At 32.2% G+C, this 22,741-nt stretch overlaps 4 protein-coding genes across 7 annotated transcripts; 3 read left to right on the top strand and 1 right to left on the bottom strand.

Annotated features, from left to right (window-relative positions):
* Nucleotides 1–3,942: 3,942 nt before the first annotated feature.
* On the top strand, nt 3,943–5,979 carry LOC107947375 (uncharacterized). 4 transcript variants are annotated; one of them, XR_005922205.1, is made up of 3 exons: nt 3,951–4,894; nt 5,022–5,257; nt 5,415–5,979. XR_005922205.1 is itself a non-coding variant. In XM_016882028.2 (2 exons), exons 1-2 carry the CDS (start codon nt 4,432–4,434, stop codon nt 5,075–5,077), a joined length of 519 nt encoding a protein of 172 aa, XP_016737517.1. In that variant the 5' UTR covers nt 3,943–4,431; the 3' UTR covers nt 5,078–5,979. The 4 variants fall into 4 exon arrangements, 2 of the variants coding, with proteins under 2 accessions (XP_016737517.1, XP_016737516.1); XM_016882028.2 differs by having other exon boundaries at nt 3,943–4,894; nt 5,022–5,979; XR_005922204.1 differs by having other exon boundaries at nt 4,004–5,519; nt 5,825–5,979.
* A 10,904-nt stretch (nt 5,980–16,883) lies between these two features.
* Nucleotides 16,884–17,225, top strand: LOC107920849 (vegetative cell wall protein gp1). Its single transcript, XM_016850702.2, has one exon. It carries the CDS (start codon nt 16,884–16,886, stop codon nt 17,223–17,225), a length of 342 nt encoding a protein of 113 aa, XP_016706191.2.
* Nucleotides 17,226–19,706: 2,481 nt separating this feature from the next.
* On the top strand, nt 19,707–20,009 carry LOC121224473 (RNA-binding protein 12). Its single transcript, XM_041107872.1, has one exon. It carries the CDS (start codon nt 19,707–19,709, stop codon nt 20,007–20,009), a length of 303 nt encoding a protein of 100 aa, XP_040963806.1.
* A 665-nt stretch (nt 20,010–20,674) lies between these two features.
* LOC121224472 (prophenin and tritrpticin precursor) lies at nt 20,675–21,028 on the bottom strand. The gene has a single exon (XM_041107871.1). The coding sequence runs from the start codon at nt 21,026–21,028 to the stop codon at nt 20,675–20,677; it is 354 nt and encodes a 117-aa protein (XP_040963805.1).
* Between the last annotated feature and the right edge of the window lie 1,713 nt (nt 21,029–22,741).

Raw genomic sequence — 22,741 nt, 5'->3', positions numbered from 1 at the left:
ACACCCTAAATCTGGTCTAAACGTTATAGCCGAATCTTGAAAGTTATATTTAATTATTTGCTTTCAAATCGTAACTTATTCTGAAATAAAAAATTATAAATTTTATTAATACTTACTTTAATCCTTAGATAAGAAAATTTGTCAATCAAAAAAGCATGTGGGGGATTTTGAAACGTTATCTTATAAAACTCAATTTATTAAAAATGTCTTGCTATAAACTTTATGTACTTGTTTTTGTAAAAATGCATATTCCTGGTTAAAATTTTGCAAAGGAAATTTTCTTAGACTTGTTTAGGCATGAAAATCGAATGCTAAGTTTTAGCTTTAAGAAAGCTTTCCAAATCTTAATATAGCTAATTAAAATATTTAGCAAATCCTGAAAACCACAATTAAAATCCGCAAAACAGTCCAATGGTCAAAATGCCCATGAATTTTAAAATAAGAATTACTAGATAAGTTTTATACGTAATAACTGAACCGAGCTCTCGAGTGCCACCAAATTTTAAGTCTAGGTGTTACTTGAAAAGATTAAGTAAATAGTGTGACTTATAAGGCTTAGTGTGTGTCTTGGCCCACAAGCAAATAGTAAAATCATGCATAGATGCATATATCAAAATAGACAGATCATAAATTATAACATGCTTAGCATAGAGATGTCACATAGAAATTCTTATCTTCATCCACTACACACGAACTCCATCCAACCAATCACACCAAATAAGGTTACAAGAACTCATCCATCTATTACACCATAATGTGGTCGTATGCCGATCAGATAATATGCAGCAATGCTGCCAGAAGCATATTGCGAAAATTCTGCCAAAATCATAAAGCGCAGATAAACTGCCAGAACAGACTTTCTCCATCACATAATCATATCCCACCCCAATGCACATGCAAAAACATACTAAGTGTCATTGGTCTGATAAGGTGATACGGTCGCGGTGAGTCAGGTGTTGATAATTTGAAAAAAAAAATTGGTGTAAAAAAAAAAGTTAAGACTGGCAAATTTTTTTTATGGGTGTCGTCAGTGAGTTAGGTAACACCACTAATAATTTTTTTTTTAAATTAATGAGTGTCGTCGATGTGTCAGGCGACATCGATACATTTTTTTATAAATGTTGTCAGGAAAAAAAGGGAAACCGAAAAAATTAATTTATTAGTGGTGTCGCCAACATGTCAAGAGACACTGGTGGTCCCCTGACGCTGTCAGGAGGTATCACCTAGTATATATACCCGACCCTAGGGGTGTGCATTCGGTTAACTGACCGGTTAACCGACCTGAAATAGCTATAACCGAATTAACCGACCTTCCAAAATTTTTAACCGTTAACCGAACCGAAATTTTTCGGTTAATTAGGTCGGTTCCCCGAATTAACCGAAAAATGTATGGTTTTTAATTTTGGTTAAAAATTAACCGAATTAACCGAATTACCCGAATTGAATCACTACATAATTAAAAATATTACATAAGTCTTTGAATCACTACATAATTAAAAACATTACATAATTCTTGAAATTAACACATAGTTGAAATGTAAGTCTTTAATATTCTCCATTTATATCCATTTCTTCTCTCCAAAAAATCTCCATTTGCATTAAACCTAAAAAAAAACATGTGTAATTGGGTAGATACTTAAGAGTTAGACTTTAGTTTTATTTTTATTGGGTTGGTAATTGGGTAGACTTTAGTTTTAGTTTTATTGGGTTGGGTAATTAGGTAGACTTTAGTTTTAGTTTTATTGGGTTGGGTAATTGGGTTGGGTTGGTAATTGGGTTGGGTTGGATAATTTTATTTATTAATTTTTTCGGTTAACCGAAAAAATTCGGTTAACCGACCGGTTTCGAACCGAATTAACCGTTAACCAAAAAATCATAAAAAAATTAACCAACCCCCGACCGAAAAAATTTGGTTAACCGACCGATTAACCGAATTCGGTCGGTTAACCAAATTTTTTCGGTTTTACCCGAATTATGCACACCCCTACCCGACCCCCAACCAAAAATCTATTTCTGTTGAAGTTTTGGGTTTTTGTTGAACTTTTTGGTTTCTATTGAATGGAAGAAAAAAGAAAAGAAAAGATTTGTGTTCAGTAGAAGAGGAGAAAACAAAAAAAAGAAAAGAATATTTGTGTTTTAAACTTCAAAAATCAAGTTCGAGTTTATAAAGTTAGTTTATAATTATTTATATGTAATTATATTTTTTTCAGTACGATCTAATATTTTTTAAATAAAAGCTGTTTTTTATTTTTAAATTTATTTTATAAATTTAGTATCGAAGCTGAATAACTAATTTTTCATATATGTTTAGTTCGAGGGGGTAATTTTACAAGCAATTGTTGGTTATATATTTGAATCTTACTAGCAAATAATGATGATGCTTAATAAGAATGTAAAATTCGAAGATATGAAAGAAAAGATTATTGCAAAAATTACTCAACGTTGTGGGAGGTAGATGTCAAAACTATTTTACAAATTTCTAAATTTGTCAAATCTATGCAAATATATTAAGATGAAACTTGTAGATGATGAAGACATGGAGACAATTATCGCACTTTATTGCTTGACTGGGAACGTGAACGTTGAACTAGTTGAGCTATTGGTTGAGTTAGCAGATGTAGAGCCCGTTCAAAATGTCACTCCACTAAGTTAACAATATGGAGTTCAAGACCCGTGTATGGAGGCTCCGAGAGTGTCTGTCGATAGGCGATCATCTGTACATGGGTTTGACTTCAATTAGAATGTTAGATGGGCAGAACAGTGCGGTTATGAAGCAACATCGACACTAGTCGAAAATCCACACCATGCTCCGACTGCGTATAACAACCCTAATTCAGGTCCCAATTTACAAATACATCCGATGGTAATTGAGACAGGTGCAAATGATAAAGAATGACTCGGTAATGATGGTCGTTTTGATAATGAGGGTGAAGATTTTAGTGACCCCGATCTGGATAAGGTCTCGAATGATATCAACGATAAAGGCACGGACAATGATGAAAATGTAAACGCCCCTTCGGTCAAGAACCCGACCTTTAGCATTGTAATATGCAATGACCTTGGTCCCACATGTTGAGCATAGATCTTGATGTGGCACATACATTCGAGTTTCTTGAGTACCCAGATATAATATCTTTTCATTGGTTGCTAGCAGTTCTGGACATAGAAGAGTTGTTTGTAGGCCAATAATTCACAACCAATGAAGATTGCATATTTTCCATCAAACAATATAGCATGAAGGTGTCGGTCGACTAAAAAATCGTTGTATCTAAATCGACATTATATGTTGGGGAGTGTTGGAGGTCGGCAGAAGGGTGCAACTGGCGGTTACGAGATGCATTTATCCAGAGGTCGCAATTGTGGGAGATCCGAAAATTTGTTGGGTGTCATACATGCACTTTTGCACGTATGACATAAGGCCATCGCAAACTCGATACAAAAACTATTTGTAACTGCATCATGACATTGGTGAATGACATGCCCACAATTATTGTATCGGTCTTGATTACCGACATGCAAGCACATTTCCAATACTGAATGTCATATTAGAAAGCATGGTAGATTAAGAAGATGACCAATAAACAGTTGTATGGAGATTGAGGTGCGTTGTACAACAAACTTTAGGGATGGTTAGCCGCGACCGCATCACCTTGACAGTGTGATGACACCATTAAAATTTTTTTTTTCTTTGTGTATACTCATATTTTCATGGATATGTTTAAATATATGTATAGGTGTCGCTTGACATAATGGCGACACAAATTTTTTTTTTAAATGGTGATGATTAAATGATAATTGGCTGAAAAAAAGGGAAGTGATGCTGCCGACGTGTCAGGCGGCACCGACGGGTATGGTAGCAAACATTCTATTTTCGTAAATATTTTTCATAATTAATTAATTTTATTATTATTTATATAAAAAAGCCACGTTTCTTTCCTTTCTTGTTAATTGGTTCGGTTCCGTTAACTCAATCCATGGAAGTCGTAACAACTCAGTACAGGAAACTCGCCCCCCCCCCCCCTTTGAATCCTGCGGCTCTCTTTCCTTTCCGAAGCTTGGAATGTGTTGTCCTGTCCTTCGAAGAAGGAGATGAGATTCTTTCAGTTTGGACACCTGAGTCAACTCAATCAACAACAACAACCCCAGTTTAAGCACTGCAAACGCAGATGCTGCCACCTCTGCCCAAAGGAACTCAACCGCAAGTTGCGCAACCACTATCCGTGGTAAGAAGCAGTAGCGGAGATGGATATGCCGCATTCAAAGGAGGGCAATTCGGTTTAAATGCCAATCTGCCCGAGTCAACTCGCCCTACCCTCTGTGTCGCCTTGGTGGAGGGAGATTTAATCAAATCGGTTTCGCTGGGACAGACAGGATCAATTAGTTTCAAACACACTAATCCTCCCATGGATTAATCGTCTTGGGCCTATTCCAATGAACCAAATGGATCGGTCAGGAAACGCTACCTCCAGTCAGTTTGATCCGACCGGGTCGACTCGGATGGGTCAAATTAATCAGGCAACTCCTCCTTCTACGGAGCATAGTGAGACAGACACAACCGATGTGACCTGGAAGACCGATTCGACTCGGCCTAGTAAACCCCCCGACTCAGAGTCATTGACTTTCTGGACGGCTTGTCCGTACTGTTACGTTCTCTACGAGTATCCAAAGGTTTACGAGGATTGCACACTGAGGTGTCAGGCTGAGAACTGCAGGAGAGCCTTCCATGCGGTTGTGATTCCGTCGCCGCCGCCTGTGGACGGAAAGGAAACGTATTTGTGTACTATGGGGTTTTTCCCATTAGGATTTTCGGGGAATGGTGAGAACATGGGCGGTAATTTCCCCCGTTGGTCACCTGTTTCAACCATGTTTGCTTGCCCTAACAACAAGAATGCAGGTAAACAAACTAGTGCCCAGAAATCTGCCCCAAGAGTGTTTTACGATGAAGATGATATATATATATAGAAATTTCTTCTGCTGGGGATACTAATAATGATGATGATGATGATGATGATAAGTGGCAGAAGGAGAGGATGAAGAAGAAAGCCAAAGGGGAAGGATCTGTGGTGAGAAACGCTAAGACGCAAAGGAGTGAGAGAGTGAACGGCAATGGCAGAGGTGTATCGATGGTGCCGGAAGCCGAGCCAAGCAAAAGAGGGGTGACAAATAGTGGATATGTTGAGGGTCTTGAAGAGTTTCTGAGTAGCTTACATATGCTCGCGGTTGGTGGGGGACGATAAAATCAGGGCTGCATAGTGAAGTAAGATCCTTGTTTTATGTTGTCTTTTTTCTGCGACTATTGTAGTTAATGTAATTGTATGCTTGTGGAGCTACTTGGGATCTCGTTTCATAGTTGTTTCCAAGTTGAATTCGACAGTATAGATCGTAGCATCATGTTTTGTCATTGTTTTGAACAGGCTGTTTGAGAGGTTAGGGTAGAAAGTTGAACACATAAAACCATGAGGCATTTTTGGTTTGAAGATTGCCTCCATCTTCATACTTGGCAGTCAAAAGGAATATAGGTGATAAGCTTTCTCATTGATTCTCTTTCTCTTTCGAGTCAGAATAATCGTTAAGTGTGATAATAATGTATTGCTTCTCCTCTTCCCTTTCTGCCTCTTTATTGCTGCTTTGATGTTGAATATGGTATGTTCAATTACTTTTCCAAAATTTTCATATAGTTCCATATCTATGCCTGAATATGTGCGGGATACATATGTTAAAGATGCCAGTTTACGTCTGTAATTCATGGATCCAGAACAATTCTTGATTACATCTTTCACCAGCTTGAAAGCTCTTTCTGACTGTCAATTATGGTAATATGAAGCCTTCTTCATTCTGGGCTGACTCAACACCGACCGTCACTCGAAGATTGAGTACTGTATTAAGTGGCGTAGGGACTTCAGTCTGAAAGAGTTTATATATTACTGTTACTAGTTTTGTTTATGTAGTTGTTCCATAAATAAGACCTAATTGGCTCAACTGAATTTCTCTTTGGCTTTCAGGATGCACAACATGACTACTTGAAAAAAATCCAAAAATTAAATTTATATTTGAAAGATTACATTCGTATCGGGATTATTATAAAATAATCTGGGTTTAATCATCAAACTATCTAGTGAAACAAATCAAGAATCAAAGCAAATAAAGATGAGGCAAAACAAGGAACGAGCAAAGCCGTGAAAGAGGGGCAGCAGCGGCTGGAAGAAGAACATCAGCTCCTCAGCAACGATGTCCAAAGCCTGGAAAAGGTACCAACAGAAACCTGCAACTAAGTAGTCCAAATAAAAGTACTCCAAATCAGCTATCACCTCCCTCATGCCTGTTCATGGCAACAACACAATCAACCCAACGTAATAAAACCATATAAATATTTAGGGAAAAACACTGAATTAATTTTCAACCACACATCCAATTTAAATTACAACAAAAGAATTAACACATATACAAATCCAGTAAATCCAAGAAAACAGTAAGCTAAAATTTCTTTAACTGTAATTATAATCATAAATTATTACCTATCAAAAGCTCTCTGAAAAAGGTTCGTGTATCCATAAATTTCAAACTTGAAAATAAGATCTGAAAAATTTGAGAAAAACACTTTACAATAGTTTAGAGAGTTGATTGATCCAAAGGTGGCTTCAAGAGCTGCCCAGAGTTCAATTTTATCTCCGGTGTGCAACAATCCAATAGCATTTAAAACTTGATTTTGAATTTCGAAGAATCATCAAATCGAACAAAATCTAAAGCAATTTTCTTTTAAACAAGACCCAAAAACATCTCTCTTTAAAACTGAATTTCTTTCCAACTCTTCAAATTTCTAATTTTTAAAAATCTTCTGCTAGAGCTCTTGATTTTTGAATTTATATTTTCTTAGCTAAATAGTTTAGAGGTACCAATATGACAAATTAAAAAGAGATGTAATAGAACAAAACTTCTTTATTTAAGTAAATTAAAAGCATTAAACTTTTTTGTTTATTATTATTTTATATTAATTTTAAACTACTTATAAATAAAAAGCGTAATATCTTTTATAAATTTAAAAGGATTTAAATACTTTCACTTGAGAGGGTTTGTGCAAAAATATTAGACCTATAAAATTTGGAGTTGGGCAAACAATTCATTTCGTTTAAAATATGGGTCCAGCTCGATCCCGACCAAGCTGAACCTTTTTCTAAGAATTTATAATATTTTTTATTATATTATTTTTATATATCATGTAATTTATAACACATAAAAATTAAATATATAATATTGTTATAATGTAAATACTAAAAAATGTTAAGATGAGTATATCTAAAATTTTAATAAATAAAAATATTTAAATTTATTAAATATTAAATTAAGAATAATATAAATATATTTTTTAATTCTTTTTAAAAAATAATATCAACAGTCATAAAATTAATTTGGATTAACCATTTATAAGCATAGCCGGGCTTGGGAAGAATTTTAGGCCCGTATTTCGAGTTAAGTTAAACTTGAGTAAATATAAAATTTATTAATATCATACCTAAATTCGACTCAAACTTGACCTCGCCTGATCCATAAACACCTTTATCCGCATCAAATAAGATGGCCTCTTGATATTCTCAAGATGCCGACCATGGTCTTTAAATATAATTATTGAAAAATAAAATAAAATAATTAATAATGTAATTTTTAAATTTTTTTAGTAAAGGTATTAAAATATCATTTGAGTGAACTTGTAAATTATTCTTTAAATTATCTCATGAGTGATGTGGAAATCAATCTTTAATATATATTAAAATATAATATAATCATTACATAAGCATGAATTAAGAAACACCAAGAAAAATTTTAAAATATAAACTAATAATAATTAAAAAAAATCAGATTTGAAACTAGCATTAAAAAATAGAAAAATATATATTTAAAAGCATAAAAAATGCAAATGAACATGAAATAAACTTATTTTTTATTAAATAGAAATATAAATAGCAAAAGAGAACGTTCTTTTATTCATCAACGAGAATGTGTCTCCAAAGTCTATATTTATAAAAATAAGAAGTATAAATGAAATAAAATTTTACTTTTAATGACTATTAGAGTCCTAAAGTACATCAAATTTATCTTGACCTTGATGAACATCCACTTAATAATAAAATATCCATAACACTCCTCCTTAGGTGTCTTTTGGTAGATAATGTATCTGGTTAAAACCATACTAAGATAAAAACTCTATGTGAAAAAAATTTCTAGTGAAGGAAAAAAAGTACAGATATCTATAATACGCATAATATGTCGTTCCATTAAAAACCCTTACCAAGAAAGTCCAATGGGACAAAACTTTGGTTAAGATAAAAAGAGTAGCTCATATTTAGTCCCCCTCATGACAACATCACATGATACCTTAAATTTTACGTATTTCAATCTTGAATACTAGATTTTCAAATAATAGCTTGAACTAATATATTAAATATTTATATCATCATTCTTCTGAAGGTTATGTGTGAGGAATAATTTTGGGGAAAATATTTTGATATCATTAGGAGTTCCAACAATAATCAACAAACTTTAATCATGACCCTTTTATAAAAATATATACGTGGATTTTGGATCATTTTATAATCTTCCTTCAGCTATTATTCACCGAGTTGAATTTACCACGTGTTCAAATAATTTCAATTTATATAAATATTTATGCAAACATATTAAACAATTTCTCATGAATTTTTTATATGCTTTTAGCTTTCTAAATCCTTCAATGATTTTAATATAAACTTTACTATATAATGATTCATATAAAATACTGTAACAACAACTATTAGACGCATGTCAAGTTTTTCATAAACTGCCATACTAATAAGAAACCTCAATGTTATTGCATCCACCACAAAAGTATTTTTTCATAATCAATGCTAAGACTTACTAAAAAACTTTGTAATTCTTCTTTGTTTTTGCAAAACTACTTCATTTGTACCCTCACTCGCTTTATACCTTTAGTTATTTGGACGACTGGTCCAAAAGCTTCCCAAATTTAATTCTACTTAAATTGCGTCATTTTATTTGGGCTAATCTATTCCATGTCTATAATTTTTAACAGTTTTATTCAAGATCCTCATTTTTTTTTCATAATTTCAACAATATTATTGCATACAAAATTGTTGCCGACAACTTTCTATTTTTCACGATTCTATATTTTCTCGTATAGACATTACTTATCGAGATCTTTTTATTTTCACTATTTCCATCTTCAATTTTAGGCATCTAAATCTCTTCCGGAGTTTTAATAATTAGTTATATCTTGGGACTCTTTTGGATCATCACCTCCAATATAAAACCATCTTGATTTATTATTTTTTTCTACTGGAATTTTCACCTTTGGAATCAATTAATCTACCATGCTTCAGGCACACATTACTTTCATTTGAACACATTGTCCTACTGGGGCTTCAATTCAAATAAAGACATTAGCCGATTTATAACACTTGCTTATTCTCATCAGGTTAGTAATTGCATCTGGCAATTAATTTGCAATAAAGTGATTTATTTATCCATCTATTATTTATCTCCCCCTAATGTTGGAAAAACTATCAAATTAAATAGTAATCACAAATCACGTCATAATTGAATCTCCAATTCATTTAAAACATTTAATAACATTCATAATTAATATATATATTCCCAACATTATGATGGAGCAACTTAAACATATATTGTACATTCAAAAATTCTAAAATGGGTTGTATTTGGCTCCTAACCAAATGCCAATTGTAATGGGAGTACTTATCACAACTTATTGACATGATGCGTACAAGTGTTGATTCATATAAAATATCATATCTTTATATATAAAAAGTTTTGTTCTCAAAAGATATGATTTAGCTACTAACTGGAGGCATTAACTATGCTTGTAACAACCAGTTTTTCAGTGGTGTCGAAAACAGTAGTTTCAGGACCACAATTCTGATGAGTGGGTCCTTAGATGTTACTAATTAATATTTACGAGTCTAATAGAGTGTCATATTAAAGTTTGATCCAATGATTTTGATGTTTGGTTGGTCAATTAAGGAAAAAGGATTAAATCGTAAAAGTCGTATAAGTTAATCGATATTGATTTTTATTAGTTAAAAGGTTTGAATAGTAAATGTATAAGGGTTTATGTGGTAAATACACCATAATTTAATGGCACGTACGGTTAGGGCTTAGATTTTTATTAGTCAAAAGTAAAGTTAAAATATAATATAATAAAACAAAACAAAACATGTCATCTTTTTCATTTTCTTTTCCCCCAACAAAAAACCATAATTTAAGGAAGAAGAAAAAATTTCAAGCCACCTTAAAGTTTTGGTCATTGCATGTAAGTTAAATCTAAGCTTGTTTTTAGTAAATTTTATGTTTTTGAGATCGTTGTAGCTTAATCTAACTAACTCATGGACTATTTTGTAAAAATACTATAAATTTGAAAAGTTACCATTGTTTTTCTTAAAGCCTTTTGGATGTTAATGGTTAAGCTTGAAGCTTGGTGTTGAAATAAAACTAATTTGTAAAGTGAATTTGGATAGTTTTGAGTATAAGGACTAAAATGTTAATATGTTGAAATTTGACATGAATTTCCTATAAATTTAGTTGATTGGGAACTGTTATGGGATGATATTAAAGTTGGCTCTAAGGTCTTGGGGTTAATTGTGAAAAATATGTAACTTTTGATTTTAGGGACTAAATTGAATTAAAGGTAAAAGTTTAATGAAATATTTTTAAATGTTATTAAAGGGTCATATGCATATATTTAGACATTATAAGGCATTGGGAATTGTTAATTGATTTAAATCATTATATAGATCAAGAAACGGATCAATCGATAGATAAACGTGGAAAGGAAAAAATTACTAACTTGCCCTTAGTGTCGTGTTTGTTGTTGTTTTTTATTAGGAAAGTTCATATAATAATTAAACTGATTTATAATTACTTTTTTGGTTTGATATGCTTACTTATATATAACTTGTAATTGAATATCTTTGAAAAAATAATTTTGATTATTGGAAGGACTAAACTGTAAAAGTTGGTATAATTGATGTTTGAAATTGAAAAAGGGAATGTATACAGTTGCATTCATGTGCATATGATGATGTTCAAAGGTCTTATTGATATGGATATAAATTGAGATCTTTATGAACTTAATGAACAACCAGGGTACGAATAACATTTCATTAAGGTTATTACAGTTTTGAGTGCTGGTCTTGAATGTTTTATTGATGGCTAAGGTCTTGCATTTGCTGCAAAATCTTCACAGCTCGTATGAGAAACTATGTGTAATGTTACCATCTCGACCCATAAATCGTGTGAGCATTTCTATCCCGAGTATTCAACATAATTTCGCTATATAGTTTATCGAGTAAAAACGAGACATACGGAATGGAAATGATAGTATGATTTTGTTGTTTGTGAATGGTGAAATGTGTATTAAGTATTCTTACTTGTGTGTGATGCATAAGAATGAAATGTTTTATGTCTCAATCGTGAGGAAACTAACCTTATTGGGTATGTGGTTTACATAGGCCATCCAAGAATATCATGGTTCTTAATTATATAATTGTATGTTCAATAATTAAATTATGTTAAATTTGGGTAAGTCATGTTAAATTCTGCACGAACTTACAAAGCATTGTGTATGCTTATGTCCATTTTGTTTGTTTTCTTGTAGATCATAAAAAATTATGTAGTCGCCTGGAATCAAGTTATAGTTCACATTATCTGTTCATTGACTCGGTAGATTTTTTTTTATCATTTTGGGATAGGTTAATAGTGGCATGTAAATAGGCGTTTTGGTTATAAATGTGTATTTATAAGTTTGTGATTTGAAATGGTCACATAAATGTTAAAATGGTATGTAATTTTAAGCTTCAAGGTTGTGTCATGTTTTGATATGAATTGGCAATTATGTTTTGGTCATTTGGTGAACTTTGCTTGATGTCATATTGGTATTTGAAATGATGATCATGTGAAAATGTTTAGTTGTCACATCCTAAAAATTAGATTAATAGAATTGGGTTAGTGAACTGGAAACAGTAATTAAGTTAGATAATTAAATAATTAGGCATAATTATATAAAATATTAAAATAATTAAAATTAAAGATTTTAGGTTAAGAGGTTAAAATTAAGAGCTCGGGAATTAATTTGGTTAAAATAGATTTTAAAAACGAGATTTGATTTGAAAATAGATTTGAAATTGGTTATAATTGAAAAACAATGACCAATTTGGAAAAGGGAGGAAACTGTAGGTGGTCAAATGGGAAAAGGCCCAATTTTTAAAATTTGGTTGGTTATATAAACGACCTACCATCTCCTTCCCTCCCTTCTACATCTCTTTAAACAATTTTGCCAAACACCAAATTAATGCTTTTCTCCCGAAATTAGTTCATTCTTTTTTATTTTCAAGCTATCCAAACACAAAATCCTCATTCAATTTCAAAGATTAATCACATTTTCATCCTTAAATCCTCAAAAGATCTTCATATGTTTTAGCTCGAATGAGGTCAATAGCTCGTTGATTTTACAAAATCGAGGTGAGCTTCTAACTTTTTTATGATTAAACTAAGTGAGTTGTTATTTTAATTTGAGATTTAAATGATTTAATCAAGATTCCAATAGATCACTTGATTTTAAGTTGATTCTTGGCTTGAAAATGGTAGATCTCATATTACTTAGCTAAGCTTTTGTTTTAAAGTGGTTTCTAACTCATTTTTATCTAATTAAAATGTAACATCCCCACTTTAAAAAAAAAACAAAAAGAGAGAAGAAGAATATTTATGGTAGAAGTTCTTGAGTAAGTGATCTATAAATAAATAGTAGTATAAGAAATTGTGATCGTTTTTAGAGGAAACTGTCAGACATGAAAACACAGAGGATTATTAGTAGGAGCATGTAGTTAAGTTTAGGATCTAGTATCGAGTTCAGGGATTAAATTGAATAAGTTAGAAAAGTATAGAGACTAAAGTGTAATTATCTTATTTTTATTTTGATGAAAAAGACTTAATGACAATTTTACCATTACTTCAAAAAATCAATGGTTTCATGATCACTTTTAAATGATTTTTTATTAAGTAATAATATTTTATTAATTAATATTATAATAAGTGAAAAATAGAGAAATATGTTCATCTTTCTCATCTTTCTTTCTTTTTCACTTCAAAAAAATGGGGGAAAGAAAAAATTGCTTCCATTATTTTCCTTCAAATTCAAGTATAAGGTATGATTTTTCTTCAATTTTTTTCTAGATTTTGAATCTTTGAAGTTTGTTTTACATATATATACCAATAGTTTTTTTATTTTATCAAGTATTTTGAAAGTTGCCATTAAAGAACATTGATGGAAGCTTAGAAAACTTAAGTGAAATAGGTATATTTTTGGATAGGAAATGATTAGAAGATGGATTCTAGCTTGTTAGAAGTGTAAAAAAGAAATAAAAATGGATGGAAAGTTTACTTGGTATATTTGACCATGTTAAAGGGGAAGTAGAGAACATTGGCCACTTTGTGTAATATTGGTGCTAAATGATAGCTTGTGAAGCAGTGAGTACTCTGGTGAAGACGGAATTGGAAACGTATAATCGAGTCGAAAGATATGCGAATTTCGGACTAGAAAACTTAAGTTGCTAACTTGATTAACCATGCATATTTAAGCTTGTTTTTATTAGTTTTAGTATTAAAATGGATAAATGACATTGTTTCGTATTGAACTGCTCCTATTGTAGCTAAAAACGAAGCGAATGTAACACCCCAGACCCGACCTAGACATTATGGCCGAATCCGAAGATGTCACAAAGAAAGGTTTTGAAAACAGTGATATTTCGACAAAACTTTGTAAAGTTGTTTGGCAAATCGTCCAAGTTTTACAACTATTGCCTGATGCTGATCTAATTAATCCATTTGCCAAAGTATTCTTTATAGTGGAAGTTTTAGAAACAGTTTAAATTTTAAAAATCCCGTTCGTATTTTCAAAAAACCTTGTTTTAGTAAACCACGTTTAGATAATCGTCGCAAATACAGTGTTAAAACAAAAATTCAAATCCCAAAATTAAACTAAACAGTCCGGAGAGTCCAATTATTACAAAACTCCCAAAATAAACCTTAAATTAAAATTAACCTTAATCTTAAACCGTTTACGAACTCGTGGTCACCGAGAGGCTCTGTCACACCGACCTGCTTAAGTCCATGGATTACTTGAACAAAACAGTCAAACAGATGTGAGTTTTTCATAAATTCGGAGTGCACCCAACAGAAATAGACATGCTATTTATACAGAAATCACATATACGGTCAGATTCAGATTCGGATCTATGTCTTTTACAGATACAAATAACAAAATCAGATATGCAGAACAGATATACAAAATTCTACCCTCATCCTCTACACACCAACTCCGACCATCCCATCACATCACGTGGGGTTAAAAAAACACCCACCAATTCCTACACACCATATTGTGTCAATACGACACATATCAGATAATATGCAGCCAAGTTGCCAGAATATAGGCGAAGGTCGCCATACAGAATACTTCCTCCACATATACAATTCACACCTCAAACATAATTACAGATTACAAATTCAGAAATATCATGCTTAACATGCTCGCATACAGATATCATATATATAGCAGAATAATTAGACATGCATAACAGTGTCCTACTCAGAGCAAACTATCTGGATATGATATCATATAATCTAGGGTTTGACTAACCCTTACCGACCCTACGGTTGGCCCACAGTCGAACAGAATGACTCGTGCGACTCTAGGGAAAATTTCAAAATTATAGGCCCACATGCCCGTGTGGGCCCACACGCCCAGATTGGCCTCACCCGTGTAGCCCACATGGCTTGGCCCAAAACCCATACGCCCGTATGGCCCACACGGCCACACTCACACCATCACACGACTGTGTCTATACACAATCAATTTGAGTGAAAAAATATTAAAATTTATAAAAATAATTAAAATGAAATTTTGGTTGAAGTGGTAAAAATTGCGGTTTTATTAAAATTGGTTCATGAGTTCAAATTTCACCATATTAGAATTTGTTACTATTTGTATTAAAAATAAAGGGTAAACTACACCCTAGGTCATTAAACTATTAATAAGTTAACGTTTTGGTCACTCAAATTCAAAAAGTTGCAAAATGGTCACTAAACTATTTGAATGTTTTCATTTAAGTCATTTTACTATTCGAAAGTTTTTATTTAAGTTACTGGGATGTTAATTTTTTTATAACGAGTTTAACTAGTGAACTCTAAGTGACAATTCAACAACTGGTATGGTGGATCAGTACCCATTGACGAGTAGAATAACATACCTTATATCCTAGTCAATTTGACGATCAGTGTTGGAGATTGGAGAAGAAAGTGTTTAGAATTTGATGAACAGATTCCTAATGTTCAAAATTGTCTCACGAAAAAGAATTGAATTGTAGAAGATAAGGAGAAGGAAAGCTTTTGATTGTTGCAGGTAGTGCAAATAGATAAGGCCATATAGCAGCAATTTTAATAACCCAATGACTTAAATGAAAACTTTTGAATAGTTCAATGACCATTTTTGTAATTTTTTGAAGTTGAGTAACCAAAATGTAAAATTACTAGCATTTTAGTGACATTGGGTGTAATTTACCAAAAATAAAAGTATCCTCATAATAATACAACTTATTTTGTACATATACAAATATTTTAATTCTTTTCCAATTGGATTGGTGCCTAATTAACTCGTAGCACCAACTTAGTCAAGGATTTAAACTTTAAAGTTAGTAATTAAAAATTTTAATTATTTATATATTTTTAAAACATTTTAACTAGGTATAATGTATAGCATACTATCATTATATAAGTTTATGCACAAGATTAGATACAAATAATTATTTATCGATAAATAGTTCGAAGAAGTGGCAGTGATATTTTTCCTAGACATTTGGATTCAGTTTAAATTTTGGACTCATCATTTTTGAGAGGATTTTACATAAATACCACATACCCTAAACAAGATCAAACTCAAAACTTAAAATGGATTGGGATAGTTATGGATATACCAAAATGAAAATAGTTATTTAAAATAAAATGCAATAATATTTGGTAAAAGTTGTATGGAGACCCTTACATTAAGAGTTGGATTACAAAAAAATGAGCAAATTAATCTATATATATTAGATTAAAAAGCAAAATGGTCATTCTGTTAAAAACTTCATTCATTTTTACTGTTAATAACTAGTTTTTATACGTCGACATGAGGTACTTATGGCAAGCCAAGTATAACTATCTGGTTATTCCGTCAACCACCTTAGCTTTTAATAGTATAAATAGATGAAAATTCTAACCGAGAGGACTAGTTTACTCTTTAATTTAACGTATAAGGACTAATTTGCTCATTTTTTTAATAAATAGGATAAAATGCAATCAAACTCCTAATACAAAAGCTTCTATGATACTTTTACCAATAATATTTTTTATAAATATCGATCCAAAAAATCAAGCTAGAACATAATCTACGAGGCAAACAACAGAGAAATTAGCATATTAATTAAGCCTTTGTTTAAACCCAGAAGAGATCCAAAACTAGTTTCTTATTAAACAAATCAAAGAACAATTTGACTCCGTCCATAATTGATATAATAATATATTACACTTTGGTGACTCATTGCAACTAAATTTGACAATTCTCAGAAGAAGATGGATTTGGAGTTAATCTAACAAAGACATGCAAAATAATTAAGTTTTCCACATTTTCCCAACCATAAATCACAACCTGAACCAAATCTTACCAACCAGACATCCCAACCCTCCTGCATTAAACTTATATAATCCCCCCCACCAGGCCTTCTTTTCTTCACTCCAACCATCACAAATCTCTTCAGTGAATCCTCTCACACACACAAAAAATGGCTTCTTTCAATTACATGTTCTTGAGCTTTGTCCTGGCTTTGTCATTTGCAAGCTTTGATGTTGGGTTTGGAGCCCGTCATCTTCTGCAACTGCCTCAGTTACCTCCATTGCCAGTGATCCCAAATCTGCCAATGCCAACGATACCAACATTGCCAACGACTCAACCATCTTTGCCGAGGCCAGGCGCGATGCCTCCACTCCCCGCCATGCCTAACATGCCCACTTTGCCGAATGTACCAAGGGCCACTTTGCCACCATTACCAAGCTTTCCCACAATCCCAACTACGATCCCTTCTATCCCATTCCTCTCCCCGCCACCTGCACCGTCTACTCCATGAATCTTCTGCCTTAACTCTGGATGCCTACGGATTGGATTTTATGTTTTATGGTCCTATCATTTATACCCACTTATTAGCTGTTTGTGTTTGATGTTATAGATTAAGTCTGCTTTTTCTTTTCTTTTTTTTACTTTTCATCTACCATTATATGTTTGTCTGTAAAATTGGGAGTTGTACTTTTAGTTTGTTCATTGTTGTTGCTTATTATGGGATTATTTATTTATGTTTTATTCCACTTTTATTGGTACTTCTGTTAATCCCTTTTGATATTCATTCTTCTCACTACCTTTTTGTAAAAATGAGAAATTAGTAACTGTGATTAACCATTACTAAAAGCAGTGATAAACAAGTTTAGCTGTTGAGAGAAAAAGAATAAAAAAAAAACTAAAGATAGACAAGATAATGGAGACAAATGAGTAGCTATATCTTCATCTTCCAAAGCTGAACCAGATCTCAAAACAGGATTAAAGGGGGATTTGGAAAGCCAATGAAAAAATAATAATTTAAAATCTATGTATATTATATCTAATTTAGAAAGATAGCGAGTAAATTTATTCATAAATCGAATTAGATTGAGTTCGAATCTAAAACTTTATTATAATTACAAACTACTTATTGTTTTTCACCAATGGTGGATGAGACCTTACCCTTAAGACATGGTGCTAACCTGGTTTAAAATATGTTTATTCAATAAAAATAGTTTAAAATATTTTTCAAGTTCTCCTACTTTTAGTATATTTAGAATTAAATTTTGCATTTTATTTTTAGGAATTTAGTTTTTCTATTTTTTACATTTTTAAATTCAGATTTGTTAAATTTGTCAAAAAAATGATTATTCTCTTATTTAATTATTTATTATTATAAATTGAATATTATAAAAATAACAAATTATTATAACCCTAACATAACAAATACAAATGGGCGATGGGGAAAATAAGAATCCCCGGAAATGAGTGTGACATTTTTAAATGAAAGAAATACTTCGTAATCATATAACAAAAAAATGGTTACAATAAACCTAAATTTAATAGAAGAATTTTAATTCTGTCAACAATTAAATTTTCATTTTTAAATATAAAATATAGAGAAACTAATTTCCTAGGGGTTAAATTTTAAATGTGCAAAAAATAAATTAATATTTAATTCACTTTTGTTTCATTATGTTAATTAAGCTTTACCACTAAAATTTTCCATTCAATTTTATTTTTGAAAATTTTGAAGATAATAATTAATAAATAAAAAACTTAATATAACATTTAGTATCTGAATAGCTTCTTCTTCTTTTTTTTTTAATTTGGTAATTATTTTTTTTTCAATTTGATATTTGAACCTAACATTTTTTTTTTAATTTGGTATCTAAATTTTTTTGGGTCCAAATTGATACTTGGACTTGACATTTTTTTCCTAATTTGGTAGCTAAGTTTGTTTTTAGGTTTAATTTGGTACCTAAATTTATAAAATGTTATACAAATTACGCAAAACACTAACGATGTTTTTCGTTTGTTATGCTACAAAAATATTGTCAATATCATCAGAGGAAATTCATGTTACAAAAATAGGTATTGAGCTATGATTAATAAATTAATATTAAATAAGAAAAAAAGAGTTTTAAAAACTTAAATTAGAAGAAATTCATTATTTTCAAGTAATAAATAATTAATTAATTAAATAAAACTAAAAGTAATTGAATATATATATTATATCATTTGTCAGATATCGATTATACGTTGATTATTTTTGCTACCTCATAAAAAAATAACATTGTTAGCATATTGGAGTAATTTGTAAAACGTTTGACAAGTTCAAGTACCAAATCGAACAAACAAAAATTGGGTACCAAATTAGGAAAAAGAGTCAAGTTTAAGTACTAAATTGAACCTAAAAAAAGATCAAGTACCAATGTAAGAAAAAAAATGTCAAGTTTAAATACCAAATTAGAAAAAAAAGTGTTTCGTTCATTAAAATATTGCTGTCCGATTTTATTTTATTTTTCTTGAAAGGAAGAACCCAATGTTTTTTGATACACTTTAGGATTCAGGTGAAAAGCTGTTTAATCATTCAGTGATACGTAGAAACTTCAATAGTATGTATATTATAATTAAATGATTCTCTACGGTACCAATCATCTTAAACATTTAGACATAAACATTAGTTAGAAGAACCAATGAGCTGAGCTGATGTTAGATAACCCGACTTTATTGGTAACCTCCATGATTTGGTCAAGTGGCTGACTTCAGTGCTTCATTCAGGTAGCTTCTGTGCCAACCACATGCACCAGTAGTTCACCAATTTTCAGTCCAATGCCGATGAGAAGATGAGCTAACCTCTCTTTTTCCTATCTCCAACCAGAGTGCCCAGTTCCCAGTGTTCCAAGGCCTATTTAAGCCCCAAACACCAGGGCCTCTCCGTCGCCTTCCTCACTCACTCACTCTATATATATTATCAAGACAACTCCTTTTTTCAGTTTCAAACCTCTCGAATATGGCCTCTTTCAATTGCTTTGTTTTAGCATTGTTCATGGCTTTATCGTTTTCAAGCGTCAACGTTGGCCTAGCTGCGCGTCATCTTCTTCAGCTGCCAACATTGCCACCGTTGCCATCGATTCCAAATCTCCCACAGCCAACGATGCCCACCCTGCCGCAACCATCTATACCCAACCCCGTCGCTCTTCCTCCACTGCCTACCATTCCTACCCTGCCACCCTTGCCCAGCTTGCCTTCAATCCCCACTTTGCCAACTACCATTCCATCCTTCTCCCCACCACCTGCTAGAACTACCCCTTGAAGTTTTCCACTTCCACCAAAGTGTTTGGACTGTGCACCTTTGCTCTACCGTGCCTCTTCGCTTTTTGCATATTGGGCATATATTGTGCTCCTCTTTTCTTTTCTTTTTTTCATTTTTTCCACCACACTTGTTTGCTGCATTTTCCTTTTTTATAGAGTTTCCTATATGGGGTTTATTGTACGACCAGCAATCAGTTTATGTTAATGTATTAAATGTAATTCTTTTTATAAATATGATTAGAATCTATCCATAAAATGCAAACCGTTGATAACAATATCATAATTAATTGCTTCATCCGACTATCCAATTAAATTAATAGAAACAAAATATGCAAATAGTAAACATAAAACAGTACTATAATAAGATTAAACATAATAGGATAGATATAGATTCTCATTCCCTTATATGAACACGGAACTACAATGCAAGAGAGAGGGAGATTACAAACAAGCCCACATTTAATGCATCCAACAACAACATTAATCAATACTACAATCTATGCTCTGATTATTTGATCCAAAAGCAAACCAAGTGTGTAAGCCAAAGTTTCCACCCCCCAAAAAAAAAAGAAGATTAAATCCTACAAACATTAACCTTTATTTAGCACTAATTATTTAGAAAATGAACGCGTAATCGTTCATGGTGATAGTTTTAATTCAGTGGATTCAAGGGGTAGTGTTGGGCAATGTTGGTGGAGCAGGGAACGAAGGGAAGGAACCAGGAAAGCCAGATGCTGAAGAGCCAGGAAAGCCAGGTGCTGAAGAGCCAGGAAAGCCAGGTGCTGAAGGAGGGACGTTTGAAATACCTGGAAATGGCGGCAACCTATATTCCGGGAAAGGTCCGCTGTAAGGAGGAAACTGGAAGCCACGAAAGGGAGGCAAATTTGGAAATATTGGTGGGGTCGTCGTTGTTGCCTGCAAGAGACGGCGAGCCGTCCCCGCCCCTTGAGCAACATTCATGCATGAAAGTGACAGTGCAATGAAGAAAGGTAAAACGAGAAGACGAGCAGAATTAGCCATCACTGGACCTCAAAAATTTATAAAAAACAAAGATTGAGTTTTGAATTGTGTTGATGAGGACCCGGACTGGGTTTCTGTTTTATAGTGTAGGAGAAAATGTTTAAATGAAAGGAAGTTGGCCTCCGATTTTGGTGAGTTTGATTCCATTAATGGCCTCTAATTCTTCAACAAAAAGGGTTGGAATGAAGGTGTAGTAGTACAGTTTTTTAATGGCTTGAAATATTGTTGTATTTACTGCTTGTCCCTTAGGTTAATCTAGCTAGTTGTTTAGATTCATCCGCCTCCCAATTACTTTGAATTATTCATTGTGGAGGGCAACTGTTACCTTTGCTTTTGCATTAATATGTTGCAAATTCTAGTTTTGTGTCTTGTCCAAATCTCCCCTCACTCTATGCTATTTTTCGGTAATTTATCAACTCACTCAAGCAAAAAGTAAATTATAATATAAATATAATATTCGCAATTACTTTAATTCATTTTCATTTGATAAATGTATAAATACTTAATCATTCTTTCATTAATTTTATTTAGGTAGAGATCAAAATTTGTTTGAAGTAGTGTTAAAATTTTTGTTTGGTACTTAAATGACACGGGTTTAAACTTATTCTTGTTTTCTTATTTTAATATGGAGTTGTTGATCGAGGCTTGAATGGCTTTGTATGAGCAAGTTGTGCTTAGTGTCAAGAGCCATGGATCAAAGCTCGTGACTATTGCACACGGAATGTCTCATAGGGGTCAACTAATTAAACGAGGCTCGTTTAATTCACTTGAACTGCCCAGATTTGTGGAACATATGAATAAATCTATCTATTTGAAGCCTTGGTGGCCCAATGAAACACTCCAATAAAATTAGAGTTACCAATGTAATTAATGTAAATCCTAAGGAATAAAGATGTATAGACTTTAAATCCTAAAACTTTCAATTGTAAATGTAACTCAATCTATATCATTGGATCTAAGGGAGCTTCAGTTATAAACAGAGGTTTTCTCTTTTATTTATAATCATCCCATTGTGCTTTATTATTAAGTTAAAAATATATATTGAGAGCATTTATGTAAACACCTGGTATGCATTTTTTTTTTGTAATTTTTCTGTTCAATTCAAATTATTTTTATTTTTCGAGTTACTTTCACTTAATTTTCGGTGCCTTACAGAAATTTTTGAAAATTCTCACTTTACAAACCATCAGTTCTCATAACACTAGCATAAACTTTTTTTGATGCGTACTCCAACAAGACGTATGCTATGATTAGCACTCTCAAGCTAACTAGAGACCATGCCTTTAGGAGTGTCGCAATAAAGAAGGGTTGTTATGCTGTGGTTGCTAGATCAAAGGGTTGAGTTCTTCACCTTTCTTCAATCATGTTTCATTCAAATCTAAATTTATTTACTTGAGATATTTAAATACTTTTAAAATGTTTTAATTTAAATAAAATTTTACCAGATGCTTGCTATTTAAATATAGCTAAATTTAGATTTTATAATTAATTAAATAAATTAGTAAGAGAAAAGCTAGAAGACCCGAGCGGGTGTATTAATGGTAGTTGTCAGTAATAATAAAATAGATGATGATCTGTAATGGATGGTGGTTTACGTGGGCTCAACACATTAATACACAGTCGGTCAAGATTGGTTCTAACCACTCTTTTAACTTACTGGTTTTCATTTTTCCTTCTTCATTTAGGGCATTTTGCCTTTTTTGACATCTTTAT

The sequence above is a fragment of the Gossypium hirsutum genome, chromosome D12 (assembly GCF_007990345.1).
Source record: "Gossypium hirsutum isolate 1008001.06 chromosome D12, Gossypium_hirsutum_v2.1, whole genome shotgun sequence".
In the NCBI taxonomy this organism is placed as follows: Eukaryota; Viridiplantae; Streptophyta; class Magnoliopsida; order Malvales; family Malvaceae; genus Gossypium; species Gossypium hirsutum.
The sequence above is the reverse complement of the archived record's forward strand: the minus strand, read 5'-3'. Positions and strand labels throughout refer to the sequence as shown.

What these genes read in the sequence shown, in the direction of transcription:
- LOC107947375 (XM_016882027.2), top strand. Translation starts at nt 4,432, where the DNA reads ATGAACCAAATGGATCGGTCAGGAAACGCTACCTCCAGTCAGTTTGAT. An exon ending in CCCTAACAACAAGAATGCAG is followed by an intron (nt 4,895 to 5,015) that starts GTAAACAAACTA and finishes GATGATGATAAG; the next exon opens with TGGCAGAAGGAGAGGATGAA.
- LOC107920849 (XM_016850702.2), top strand. Translation starts at nt 16,884, where the DNA reads ATGGCTTCTTTCAATTACATGTTCTTGAGCTTTGTCCTGGCTTTGTCA.
- LOC121224473 (XM_041107872.1), top strand. Translation starts at nt 19,707, where the DNA reads ATGGCCTCTTTCAATTGCTTTGTTTTAGCATTGTTCATGGCTTTATCG.
- LOC121224472 (XM_041107871.1), bottom strand. Translation starts at nt 21,028, where the DNA reads ATGGCTAATTCTGCTCGTCTTCTCGTTTTACCTTTCTTCATTGCACTG.